General features: G+C 43.7%; 1 protein-coding gene across 2 annotated transcripts in view; it reads left to right on the top strand.

The window, feature by feature from the left end:
• The window catches only part of ZFYVE26 (zinc finger FYVE-type containing 26), a 499,004-nt gene that overhangs the window by 441,336 nt on the left and 43,059 nt on the right, over positions 1 to 14,609 (top strand). Inside the window, exons 35-36 of one of the 2 annotated variants that reach the window (XM_040332529.1) lie at positions 2,981 to 3,122; positions 13,839 to 13,898. In XM_040332529.1, the coding sequence (XP_040188463.1) occupies positions 2,981 to 3,122; positions 13,839 to 13,898 (202 nt within the window). Of the gene's footprint in view, positions 1 to 2,980; positions 3,123 to 13,838; positions 13,899 to 14,609 lie in introns of those variants that run through there. The other variant, XM_040332530.1, reaches the window with a different exon arrangement.

Here is a 14,609-nt window from a genome sequence, read left to right as displayed (position 1 = left end):
ACCAATATAAATTAAGTGTTCAATATAAATGTAAACACAAATGTGTGATACATAGAAGATCCAATGAAGGAATTCATATGTTAAATAAATCAAGTGAAAAAGTCCATTCATGTATATTTAAAAATAAAGTCCATGGAAAAATAAATCACCACATGGAAGATATAGCAACTGTTGTTTCTATTCAAGTGTAGATAATCACCGCCACCAATGAAGATAAATGGAGGCTTACCAGAGCTGGTGGACTCGAAATGACATACGTCACTACAAGTCTAAATGGGCTTGTGGTAACCAATCAGGGTACACAGGAACGATGGATACAGTCATCTATGGCACTTGTTAGAAGCTGGATGTAGTCACTCCATACGTGTCAGTGTGGTACAAAACCTGGAGGCCCAGGTCCTCTCTGTGGTCTGCCAACAAACGATAAAAAAATAAGAACAGTCGATGACCACTCTTCCTTAGTTCTGGAAAAGCTTGGTGTTTGATTGTGTCCTTTCTCAGACTGATTGTTCCCTTACAAGCCCTTCTTGTAGGGATTCGGGTACACCCCTTGTCTTCCGCAAAGCCTTCCTGGGGGCTGGAGAGGCTTGTGCCCGTCTGTACGGGGAGGCCCTTGAGGGGCTTCCCCTGATGGGGGTGGCCCTTAAGGGGCTTCCCCTGATGGGGGTGGAAGTCTCGGAGGTTCCAGGGAAGATGTTATCATCCTCGAGGTAGAGACATTCCTCCAGATCAACATGCTCCTCCTCAACTTCCTCTAGAGGAGAGGTGTGGGCACTCGCCTCCGGGGATGGCGTGGGTCGTCCAGCAGCAGACGATGGGCCCGCTCCCTCCAGCACATCTGTGGATGACACAAAGCATTCACATGTTGGTGGACCCACACACTTGTCACATGTTCCCTTGCACCCGCTCACATGCTACAGACCGGATGGGGGATAAAAAACACTTACCTGTCCTCAAGGCCTGTTCACCGGAGTCAAAGCACTCCAGGCCCACCACCTGCTCCCGCTCCAGACATCTAGCGATCACCTCCTCGGCAGTCAGCCTGACAGTACTGGCTGGTCCGCCTCCCGTGCCCCTGACGTGCCTCTTCACCTTGGCCAGCTTATCTCTGACGACGCATGTCATTTATTTTCTTTGCGATGTCCTTAGAGGTGCTTCTCTCATGCCCAAGGGCATTGACCTCCAGGAGGATCTCTTGCTTCCTGCCCTTACTGGTCATGCCACTCTGTGCGCCATGGAGGTACACATCGTACCTAGAGATGGCAGAGATCAGGATCGCCCTCTCCTCAGAAGAATTTTTTTTTTCCACCTCTCCTTCTGTCTCAGGAGCAGACATCACTCAGAATGCAAAAGTACCTGCACCAAGGAAGACAAGCTGCTGGTGTACTTTTGCGCTCGACGGGCGCATGTCTGGGCGTATTTATGCTCTCGGTGTATCTTAGGGGTTACGCCGGGCGTAGTTGTGAGCATGCGCAGAGGGGTACAGGACATACGACCACGTCACGGTGCATGCGCCGTTTGCGATACGCCGGACGTAAACCACTGCGCCACGCTCGGACCATCATTTGCATGGGGTCACGCCCACTTACGCTGGCCTGCGCCTTCGAAAATGCGCTACGCTGGCTCATCTTGGTGAGCAATGGCTTGCTGAATGCAGTGCATGCCTCTCCGCGCTGCGCCGGCGTAGCGTAAAAGAGATACGCTACGGCACATAAATATGCGCCGATGTATGTGAATCTGGGCCATTATTTTTTACTTTTTGCTATAATAAATATCCCAATTTTAATTTTTATTTTTTTACGTTTTTTTTTTTTACGGTTTTTTTTCTCAGTTTTGGCCTATACGTATTCTTCTACATATTTTGGGGGGGAAAAAATCGCAATAAGAGTATTGTGATTGGTTTGCGCAAAAGTTATAGCGGCTACAAAATAGGGGATAGAATTCTGAAAAAAAATCTGATTTTTATTGGGACTGTGACATTCTGACACTTTTGACACATTTTTGGGACCATTCACATTTATACAGCGAACAGTGCTATAAAACTGCACTGATTACTGTATAAATGTGACTGGAGCTCAGAAGAATACAAATGACTCTGGCTCACTGGTGAGCATTACATTTGAGTCAACAACCCCCAGAATGGCACAATTGGTGGAGAATATGGTCAGCAGTGTTGGGGGAGGGGGTCTATTGCTGCTGGGTAGGTCTATTGTTGCTAGGGGTCAATTTTTGCTGGAAGAGATCTACTGTTGAGGGAGGGGGGTCTATTGCTGCTGGAGAGGTATGTTGTTAGCTGGGGTCATTTGTTGCTAGAAGAGATCTACTGTTGAGGGAGGGGGGTCTATTGCTGCTGGAAAGGTATATTGTTGCTATGAGTTTCTGGCTGCTGGGAGATTTTTTACTGCTGCTGGGGGTACATTGTTGCTGGGGGGTCTATTGTTTCTGGGTGAATCTATTGTTGCTGGAGAGAGCGGGTCTATCACTGCTGGCTGTTGGGGATCTATTGTTGCTGATGGGGGCTAAATTGCAACTGGATGTGAGGGATCTATTTTACTATTTTTCTTTTTGTAAATTTGTAAATTCCATACAAATTATTAAGCACCACAAAATTTTATTCTTTAAAATGGGTGCTACTGGGAGGTGGGAAAGGGGTGTAACCAAGTAACAGTGCTTGGAGGTGGGTGGGGGTGGGACCAAGTAATTGTACTCAGAGGTGGGTGGGGGTGTAACCAAGGAACAGTACTGGGAAGTGGGTAGGGTTCGGAGGCAATAAGCCCTGCTGTACTGTACTCCATGATATTGAAACTGTTGCTTCTAAAAATAGGCAACAAAAATGTGACGTTAAACTGTATTGAAAAGCCTCACTCTATAAGGAAAATGTACACTAGATAATAAGTAAGATTGTTGATTATTGTAAGGCACATTAAAACTAATCAACTTCACTAGGTGATAACCAAGACTGTTGATTATTGTTTTCTAGGCACATTAATACTATTGAACTTCAGATGGAGATCACAAAATTCCTTCAGAGGTGTGAGAATTTGGAAACTGATCAAAGCCATAACAAACCCCCTCCAACTCTTTTTGGCCACAATAATATGATAGTAGATGCGGCCTTTAGAGTAAGTGTGTGCTTTTTTTTTTTTTTTTTTTTTTTTCAAATCTTATTTTGGTGAACTGTTTCTAAAAAAGAAAAAACTGTAGCACCTGTTGTAAAAATGCAAGGTCTGCTTATCTTGTAGACCCCCATGTAAATAAACTACACTAAAGTCTATGTAAGCCCTAACAATGAACTTCTCTCAGTCGGTTGCCCCAGGGGAAAACCCACCTTCACGCAGCCAGAACTGGAGGAAATCTACATGTGGAGTCCCACATGGAGTATGGAATAGGGTTCCAAAATTACGGAATCGTGCAAGAGGCAGTGTTCGGCTGTAGGGGGTAATAAAATGACCCAGCTGTGAGGAACAAAGAGCCTAATAAATGCTATGTTCCAAAAATCATAATAGACAAAATAAATAACAAGTAATAAAAATACCGTATTTTCCGGCATATAAGACGACTTTCTACACCCATATTATTCTGCCAAAAGAGGTGGGTCGTCTTATACGCCGGGTGCAGAGGCCGAACTGTTAATTTTACTCGTTTTGGGTGCTCAGTACCTGTTATGGAGGCCGCCAGGTTGCAGAGGAGATGCCACGGTGCTTGTTACGGCGTGAAGACGCCGTTAAATCCATGCTTAAACCCCCGCCTGTTCCTCCGTAGTGAAGTTGTCCCTGTCGGGTGCCGAGCATGCAGTGTAATACAGTGCACGCCGCTCAGCCAATCCCGCGCTCTGTTGCACTCTGCTGCTGACTAAAGCCTGCTCGGATTGGTGTGGCGCAGGCTGATGATGTCACAGCCTCTGCCAATCCGAGCAGGCTTTGCATCCATCAACAAGGTAGTCAGATGCATTGCCTGCCGTGATTGGCTCAGCGGTGCACACTGTATTCTGCACTGTAACTGACCTGAATAGAAATTTTAAAGGTCCAGTAATACAATTAATGACACGGTATACAGGACTAAAATATGGTTCTGCCAGCCAATTATTCAGCTAAGGTATTAGCTTAGCTAATTATTCAGCCAAGGTATTTCCTGATAAATGGAAAGGGAATATGAAAGAAAATACATTTTAAACGTCCAGTACTACAATTATACAATTAATCATACGGTATACTAGATTATTCTGCCAGTTAATTATTCAGATTTTAAAAGCCCATAGATTTTAAAGCCCTAGTACATCAGAAGTTTACAGTACCTGGAAAAAAGCATCATATATTACTGTACCTACTAACATTAGTATTACAAAGCATCATATACTGTGTGTACCTGGCGCTACTGTACAGGCATACCCCGCTTTAAGGAAAACTCACTTTACATACACTCGCGAGTAAGGACATACCCGTGAGTGTATGTAAAGGGCCTCACAAGTACTGTACAGACATTTTGCAGCCACAATAGAAGGAGCTAAAGCTCAGAGAGCATAGCCTGCCTTGTTCCAGTGTGCCCCTGACACCCACACTACAGCCCCTGAGACCTCAACTACAGCCCCCTGATCCCCCACTACACCCTAGAAGTGAAAAAAGGTATTGTTTCACTTTAAGTACATTTTCATTTTACATACATGCTCTGGTCCCATTGTGTACTTAAAAGTGGGGTATGCCTGTATACGGTATTACAAAGCATCATATACAACCCGTACTGCACATCCAGCTCCAGATTTCCCCTTCATATAAAATACCGGTATGATTTATGGTGCTTTGGAGGAGAGGATTTATTGTTGCTGCCTACCAATTGTGGGATCTTTGGGACTTGTAGTTCACCAGTTTCCTTTTTGATTTAAAAAAAGTGATACCGTAATACCTGACAGATTTCAGAAATGGCTGATAGACAGGGCCCCAGCATGGCTCCAGCAAGGAGAAGGAAACATGAAGCCAGTTTTAAGCTCAAAGTTGTAAACTTTGCGAAGGAAACTAATAACTGCGCTGCTGCAAGACAATATGGCGTAACGGAAAAGATGGTCTGAGAGTGGAAAGCAAAGGAAGATGCATTAAAGAGTATGCCAAGGGCTAAGTGTGCATTAAGAAGAGGCACCCCACATTGGCCAGAACTCGAGAAGCATGTAGCAGACATGGTGCATGAGCATCGCCGCAATGGTTATGTAGTGACCCGAAACAGCATACGGATTTCTGCACTTCAGTGGGCCAATTCTCACCCAGATCACAGCAAAGGATTTAAGGCCACTGTATCCTGGTGTACTAGGTTCTTGGAAAGGCATGATCTGGTACTGAGGCAAAAGATCAAAATTCCACAAAAATTACCAGCAGATCTTGACGGCAAAGTAAATAATTTCCATCGCTATGTAATAAAACAGCGCAAGAAACACGGCTATGCGTTAAGTCAGATCGGAAATATGGATGAAACTCCAATGAATTTTGATATGGTTGGAAATAAAACCGTAAATTCAAAAGTTGCAAAAACCGTGTTAATCAAAACATGAGAAGTCCAGTTTTACAGTGGTACTTGCATGTACAGCTGATGGTGCCAAACTAAGACCCATGATTATCTTCAAAAGAAAAACAATGCCAAAAATCAAGTTCCCTGTTTGTGTGCATGTGAATGAAAAAGGCTGGATGGATGAAGAAGGGGTAAAGCTATGGCTTAAAAATGTTTGGAGTAGACGACCAGGTGGACTTCGTACAGAACCTAGCCTACTGGTGTGGGATATGTTCAGGGCTCATTTAACTCCCAGCACAAAGGAAAGGCTGACAAGAATGAACACAGACGCAGCGGTTATTCCTGGAGGATTGACATCGTTGGTACAGCCACTGGATGTGTGCCTAAACAAGCCATTTAAGGATCGCATTCGAGAGCAGTGGAATGAGTGGATGGTTAGCGGCGAAAAGTCATTCACAAAAGGAGGAAACATGCGTGCTCCACAGTTGGATGTTTTGTGCAACTTTGTCATAAAAGCCTGGAATGATATTGATGCAGAAAAAGTAATAAAGTCTTTCAAAAAGTGTGGCATATCAAATTCATTGGATGGTATGGAGGACGAGTACTTGTGGCAAGATGAAGGGGAAGCCGACACTGAATCCACACCATCTGATGTGGAACTAGATCCATATGATGACTGTCTTACAAATGAAACACAAGATGTCATTGATGAACTTCTGATGTCAGAGGATGAACATGAAGAGGATTTTGAAGGATTTTAAGTACCAGAAAGTCAACCGTTTTCATTAAAATTACTGTGTTTAAATAAAATCTGTTAAGTTTGATGTGTTTTGGTGATTTTAAGTACCAGAAAGTCAACAGTTTTCATTAAAATTACCATGTTTAAATCAAATCTGATGTTTTTTTTGATGTTTCTGATTTTTTTATTTTTTTTTAAATGGTGTTGTCTCGGAAGTGGGTAGTCTTATACGGCGAGTATAGCCCAAAACCCACGTTTTCACTGGAAAAATAGGGGGTCGTCTTATGCGACGGAAAATACGGTATATATGAAAATAAACCTAAGGACTCAAAATGAGGCTTACTCTATTAGGTGATTAAGGATACATGCTCATCTGGCGCATGCGCACAGGCACCTCTTTGTGTCCGCCCCCCCCCCCCCCCCCGTGATGTCAGATGCCCGGGCGAGCGGGGGGTTTAAAACGCCTGCATTCAGTCAGCTCCATCGCACTGGAAAACGGGGGCGACCTCACTCTGTGTCTGCTACACAGGTAAAAAATAGAAGTTCATACTCTATTTGTTTGGCAAATTCTTGGTGAATCCCTGTAAAATCCTTGCTCTCCTTTTTACTACGATGTGCTATGCTGGGCTTTCCTCTGTTTGATACATTTATCTTTTATAATAATTATTATTGCTAAGTGTATATATCTTATCGAGTATTGTTGTCCTGTATTAATACTTGGATGCCCAGCATGGATCATCTTATACCATAGAACCTCTTTTTTCCTTAATTATAAAAAAAAAAAATTATTTACTTCTTTGCAATAACTAAAAACAAATTTCCTTTCCTTTTCAAAAACAAAAAAAATGTCTTACTTTAAAAATACTCCTTTTGGTTATTTTTAAGGTCTGCTGACTTGTCAGATTATTACACTATTTGATTATTTTTGGGCATATATGTTTGCAAATCAACCGGACGCCCCTGCAAGTATCCTTAATGACCTAATAGCGTAAGCCTCATTTTGAGTTTTTTGGTTTATTTTCATATGTATTTTTATCCCTTATTATTTCTTTTGTCTATTATGATTTTTGGAACATAGCATTCATTAGGCTCTTTGTTCCTCACAGCTGGGTCCTTTTATTACCCCCTACGACCGAACACTGCCACGATTCCGTAATTTTGGAACCTTATTCCATACTCCATGTGGGACTCCACATGTAGATTTCCTCCAGTTCTGGCTGAGTGAAGGTGGGTTTCCCCCTGGGGCAACTTGGCGGCACGCGTCCATGTTCATATGTAAAATTATATTATATGATATTGTATATGTATTATTTTCTTACATGTTGTTTTTGATTTTTTGATGGAGCTGGCTGTTAAAAAAAAATTGTGGTCACAGTGTATCCCCCTGAGGAAGCCAAGTGAAATATATAGGGAAGTGACATCATACCTGACCACCAGTATACTTTAATCTGGGAATACCAGCGACCCACACAGTTCAGTATACCTGTATTAAATATACATATTTTTATGAACTTTTTCTATTATGTATTTTGTGCAATATTTAAATGATATTTTAATAAACAATAACAATTTATTGTGATTTCGACATTTGAGCACCGGTATAATACCCATCATCCTCCTTTTCTATACATATACTTACCTGAGATGAGGTGCATTTCGTTTTGAAACTACCCAGGCCCTCCACCTATCCAATTATGCCTTGGCTGTTGTATCACTTTCAGGCACTCTCTGTACGGGTCCCTGCCTCTTTCCTCAGGGCGGTGAATAGATTTTGTTTGGGCATAGAATCCCCCTGGTTGGCACAAACCACAAATCAAATATTGAGTCATCCCACAAGGGGGAAACGTGGCAGTCTACCCAGAGAAGGCCTTCCGTGACTTCTTGGTCGCACCGCTTCCATCTTCTCTCTCTCTCTCTCTCTCTCTCTCTCTCTCTCTCTCTCTCATTGTTGGCAATCTAGCTTTCAGTCAGGGACTCAACGCCCCTTGATTTCTGGAATTGAAAATGGTCGAAAGATCACAGGTTCGAAATTTTCTTATTAATGGTCAGTGAAAGAATAGGCAACAAATTATGGATGACCCGGCCCTAGTGGGGCTCTCTTTTTGGCAAAAAATTGTTCATTTTATCGGCTCTTTGCCCTCCCTGGTGGCATTCAGGAAGCAAATAACTGTCATGGACGCACGCCTCTTAGACCCACAACAGGACTCGGGCGCATCCCTGCTAACAGGCTTCCGGCAGTAAACAGACGTGCGCCAGTGCGCAAAGATCGCGGAGATCGTGCGCGTGCACAGTGACGCTGCATTGGCACCCAGTGGCCTTTAAAAGGGGCTTCTACTGTTCTGTTCCTTGCTGTTTGATCTGCAGCTTTTCCTGTGACCCTATACTGAATCTGCATCTAATACTACTCTGACTCGGCTCTCTGACCTGGCTCTCTGACCTTGCTGCTGTCTCAAGTCCTGGCCTTGGCTTCCTTGACCCTGTTCTGCTCATCTGTCTGCCTGATCCTTCGTTGGTGATCCAGCCTGAACACTGACCATCCTTTGCCTGCCGCTTCTACCTTTATCTGATCCGCTGTGTATGGCCTGGCTAGTCTGACCTTGCTCCCGCCTGCTGCTCGCACATGCGTGCATTCTCGGCTTCCAAGCCGGATCCTGTCTTCGCCCGCTATGCGTGCACCTGCTTCTGCACACACCTGTTACTCTCTGGCCAGCTCCTGTCTTCACCAGCGGTCTTTATCTCCAGTACAGAGAACCCAGCAGGAACTCATACCTCACTGTGCTCCTACGGTCACTGTCCCAACTCCAGTGATCTAGGAATCAGGGCTGCACGAGAGGTCTCCCTCTGCGTGTCAGGCTCACCTCCAAGGTAACTAACCTCCTTTTACGTGTTAAGCCTGGAGCAGTCTCCATTGATGCATGCCATTTCTGTGACTTGCCAACTATTGATATCTCAACCGCCGGACTTTAGACCTCTATCTATTGCCAAATAGGAGCGTGAGCTGAGAGAGCAATTTACAGAGCAACAAATCGATCGTCTCCTCCTTTTGTCCCACAAAACTTCTATCTGCACCAGACACCAGGAGGCGGAATTTAAAGTACTGTCCCGGTGGTACTACACTCCAGAAAAGATCTACAAGATTATCCCTCAGAGTACAGACCTTTGCTGGAGATGTGGGGAGGCGGTTGATTCGCTCCCTAACATCTTCTGATCTTGTTGCATCCTTCAGCCCTTCTGGACAGAGGTACATTGCATAGTTCAAAAGTTCACTGACTGGGAGGTACTGGCAACCCCAGTGTTCTTCCTTTTGCATCACCACCGAATATGGGGAGCTGGTGGCTTAGCTTCCCTGAGGTGTGACGACTCTAGGTGTGGCAGTGGTCAGGGACACTGTACCTGGTGTGGCAGTGGTCAGGGACACTGTACCTGGTGTGGCAGTGGTCAGGGACACTGTACCTGGTGTGGCAGTGGTCATGGACACTGTGCCTGGTGTGGCAGTGGTCAGGGACACTGTCCCTGGTGTGGCAGTGGTCAGGGACACTGTGCCTGGTGTGGCAGTGGTCAGGGACACTGTGCCTGGTGTGGCAGTGGTCAAGGACACTGTGCCTGGTGTGGCAGTGGTTAGGGACACTGTGCCTGGTGTGGCAGTGGTCAGGGACACTCCAACTGGTGTGATGGTGATTAGGAACAGTATGACTGGTGTGGCGTAATCGGGGGGAAATAACTGGTCTGTCGGTGATTAGGGACACTGTGCCTGGTGTGGCAGTGGTCAGGGACACTGTGCCTGGTGTGGCAGTGGTCAGGGACACTGTGTCTGGTGTGGCAGTGGTCAGGAACACTACAACTGGTGTGGCAGTGGTCAGGAACACTACAACTGGTGTGATGGTGATTAGGAACTGTATGACTGGTGTGGCGTAATCGGGGGAAAATAACTGGTCTGTCGGTGATTAGGGACACTGTGAGTGAACTGTGGTGATTAGGGACACTGATTTATGCAGCACCGATTAAGGATACTGACCGATAGCACTGGTTTAGTGACATTGTACTGCTGTGACAGAGAATGGCTAGCAGCACTGACATATGGTGATATCGGAGCGGACAGCCAGTGTTCATGATCACCTCTATGGTGGTACAGCGTCACCATCATGACGCTGCACATGCTCTGGTGACCGTATGTAAAATATATATATATATATATGATGATGATTTTTTATATTTTTTTTACTTTTTTACATATTGTCACCAGAGCAGTGCCATATTGTTACTGCACTACTCTGGGGGGGTGATTTTTTTTTACACTCTTGCTTATTACATTGATGTTAGATCTCCCCTTCTTCGCGCTCAGGATAAAGTGACAGTGCGATCAGCAAAGTAAAAAGTGCATCCACAAAATAGAAACCCAATTCCACTGCTGCTGCAAATAAAACAAACCTAATCTATAACACAATCCTAAAATAAATTAGAATGAATTGCAGTGCTGTGCCATAAATAATCATAAACTTCAAAACGCATAATCAATAAACCAAACAATCATAAAGTGGCAACTTATTAAATTACATGAAAAATAAAGTTCATATCATTATAATATATAACCTCCAATCTCCCACTTCATGTTCTCATGCAATATAATTGTGCAAAAACATAAATGAAATCAAATAATCCAAAGTTCATATAATCCATTTATAATCACAAAATGTTCAAATGTGAAATCTTCAAGTGTAGTCTTCACATAATACTGTTGATTCAGTGTACTGTGAATCACACCCTTTAGGCCCCTTTTACACGGTCGGACCGTTCAGGTCCACCTGTCGGTTTTGTCGGCGGACCTGAATGGCCGCTCCTTGCAATCCTATGGAGCGTCATATGTCAGCGGAGACATGTCTGCTGACATCCGACCTGATCGGATCTGCCAAAATCAGACGTATGGCGATACGTCCCCATCAGTCCATGGCGGATCGGATCGGTGAGATCTGATGAAAACGGACATGCTGTCCGTTTTTATCAGATCTCTCCATAGGAGACAGTGGCGCTGCACAAGCCCCTCCCCGCTCAGTGAGCAGAGAGGGACTTGTCATCTGCCAGCTTAGCGGAGAGATCTCCCACTGAGCCGTAGCGACGGAGTCCGTCTCGTGTGAAAGAAGCCTTGGGCAGCAACTTACTAAAATTACCTCTCTCTCTTAAAATATCGGCATTAGGCTATGTTCACAATGATCAAACGTGAAAGTCCTATGACTTCTGATCCAACTTTTCCCTGTGAATTCATGAACGACTTCCATGAGACTTTAATGAACAGAATACGACTTTGACCCAACCTTACCAGGCCCTTTGAGTCTTGTATGGATTGTGAGGGGAAACTACACACCAAAAAAAAATATTGTGGGTACCTCTCCAAAATCCAGTCCAGACCCTTATCCGAGCATGCAGCCTGGCAGGTAAGGAAAGGGGGACAAGCGAGCGCCCCCCTCCTGGACCATACAAGGCCACATGCCCTCAACATAGGATGGGTGGGTGTTTGGGGGGCTCTGCGCCCCTCACCCCAAAGCACCTTGTTCCAATGTTGATGGGGACAAAGGCCTCTTCCCGTTAACCCTGGGCGGTGGTTGTGGGGGCCTATGGGCAGGGGGCTTATCAGAATCTGGATCCCAGCCCCCCCCCCATGTGAATGAGTATGGGGTACATTGTACATTGAAAAGTCCTTTATTAAAAATGAAGACTGTCCCCATCGTAGCTCCGTGTCTTCTTCCTCCACTTCTTCTCCTGGTTCTTCTCCCTTTGCTGGCCCGTTCCTCCTTTGACGCTGGCTCCCGCTGTTGTGAACATTATTCATTTTTAATAAAGGACTTTTAAAAAAACGTCTCTTGTTTATTGTAACACTACACGTCTTTTCATACTTCTTCACATGGGGGCCAGGATCTGGGGGCTTCCAGATTCCGATAAGCCCCCTGCCCACAGACCCCCACAACCACTACCCAGGGTTGTCGGGAAGAGGCCCTTTTCCTCATCATAATGGGGACAAGGTGCTTTGGGGTGGGGGGCGCAAATTGGTGAACAATATTTTGCTAACCAAAGTATAAATACTATGCAAAGAATTGTAACAAGTTATAACAAGTAAAACCACAGCAAATAGTAACTAAGATGTGTGGAAAGGATCTAAATAAATAATAGTCCGCTATCTAGGCTGGGCTTCCTCCTCTTCTGGTCTGGAAAGCCAAGCACTGTAAAATGAGAAAGGGGAGGGTGCCACAAGACTACATAGTATAGCAAATTTTATTGCTAAAAAAAAAAACAATGTAAAAGTTTATAGTGCACTCACACTTTATCTGCACACCAGCTTATAAGAGAAATATTCCTTAGATAAGAGTGGTGGATGATGGTCACCGGAAAAGCTGCTGCAGCTGCCGGGAGTCAGTCAAGTGCCTGAGCAAAGGGCTAAAAAGTGGCCGTTGTGTGACCAGGAGATCCGGGCGGATCAATTTAGCCACCAGGAAGGTGTGCAGATGCCAGTGTATAGATGGTAGAATCCTAGTGCACTGACAGCTCTCCTTGATCTTTTGAACTTTGGGTGGCAGCTTCTAGCATCTATACATCCCATTGTTTGCCTTTGTCCCACAGTTGTACCTCCTCTAGAATGTATGATGCATGCATGTTTTTAACCCTTAAGTGCATAACTTTACATATGTCAGCATTTAAACTGCATTTGCCACATAGTTGCCCAATTAAACAGTGCATTCAGGTCTGCTTGTAAGTTGTAGACATCCTAAACAGTTCTTCAAGACTGGTTGGGACCACCCTTTGTTACATCATTGTTCCATTTTTTGAGTCACATTACCCTTTTCGAGCCCTTTCACACTGGAAACGCCTATAGCGGAGCGTTAAAATAGCGGTAAAACACCACTATTTTTCCGCGTTTTTACAGCGGTTTCAATTAATTTCAATGGAGAGGGGCGTTTTTGGAGCGTTTTAATAGCGCTATTTTTACCGCAAAAATGCACCAGTGTGAAAGGGCTCTTCTAGTATGCGATGAGGGAATACAACATCCAGTCCAATAAATTGGGTGACATCAGCAAAGGGCTTGTGTGTGTCATGGCTCAAACAATGGTGTATTGACTAATGGATACCTTGTGTGTCGCGTTCCTTTTTAAATGCTTTAACTTATGGTGGTGTTTTTTAACATGGTAAAAAACTTTTTTGTACTAATTAGGAATATATTTGGGTATATATATATATATATATATATATATATATATATATACACACACACACACACCTGTATATAAGAAGTTTGTGTTACAGTAAGATTTTTGGTTGTTCCCATGTTAATTTTCTTTCAAAAATATAACACATAACAATAGATGCACATTTTTATATATGCTGATTCTGTGCACAAGAAATAAAACTCCCTATACAATGTTGTAATTTTTTCTGGTAGTAATGCATCTGACTCCTTAGAGTAGGAAAGTTCTCTTCCACCTTCTTTCTTTCTTTCTTTCTTTCTGCTTGTAAAAAGTGAAATGATCAGTAAAAGTAATGATTGAAAGTGTTCTTAACGCTTCAAAATGCTTACCAAATTTATACTGTATTTACCCTCTTATATTATGTTTTTTCTTAGGTCATTTTAGGGGGAAAGAATGTAGAAGAAGGATTTGGCATTGCTTTTAGGGTCATTCAGGTAAACCTATATACACTGTATATTGTTATCATAGTGTATACAAAATACACTCATATCTCTCACTAACACTCCCTTCTAAATAGTATTTAGCTTTCTACAAGTCTTACAGTCTTAAAATTGTCAAATGAAATAGAATCTCTTCCATTACACAAGAAAATATTTAATTTTATATATCAAAGGTTTTAAGTCTAAGAACAGCCACAGAATGTCAGCTTACTTATATTTTACTTACTTATATTTATATTTGTTCCTTTTTTTTTATTGAGAAAACCAAAGTACAAAGATATGTTATCCAATGAAATATATATATATATTCTACAGGACGCCGGGGCTTGGTCCTGGAAGGACGCTATATTTTCCCTCTTTTTGGACTGTGGTTCCTTTAAGGGAAAAACAGGGTTAACTCACTGGTCAAAGGAACTGGGTTTAAAAAAAAGACAGGAAGTTGTAGGTGTGGTGTGGAGGAGAATAGAGGAGACTGTGAATGGTGGATTTGCTTAAAGCTGTAAGGGGGAAGGCAGTATCCTGCCTGGAAACCTCTTGGCACAGGAAGTTACCCTCTGCAAAAGTCGGGGACTGTTTAACAGTGATGGCAGTTCTTAACTCTTCAAGTTGGTGAGACTGTTATCTTCTGTTCTGTTATTTTGCTGCTGTAAATCTGTTTAACTACTTGGGGACTGGAAGGATTTACCCCCTCAATGACCAGGCCGT

This window comes from Rana temporaria, chromosome 13, assembly GCF_905171775.1.
Source record: "Rana temporaria chromosome 13, aRanTem1.1, whole genome shotgun sequence".
Lineage (NCBI taxonomy): Eukaryota > Metazoa > Chordata > Amphibia > Anura > Ranidae > Rana > Rana temporaria.
This window is presented reverse-complemented; position numbering and strand designations above follow the sequence as displayed.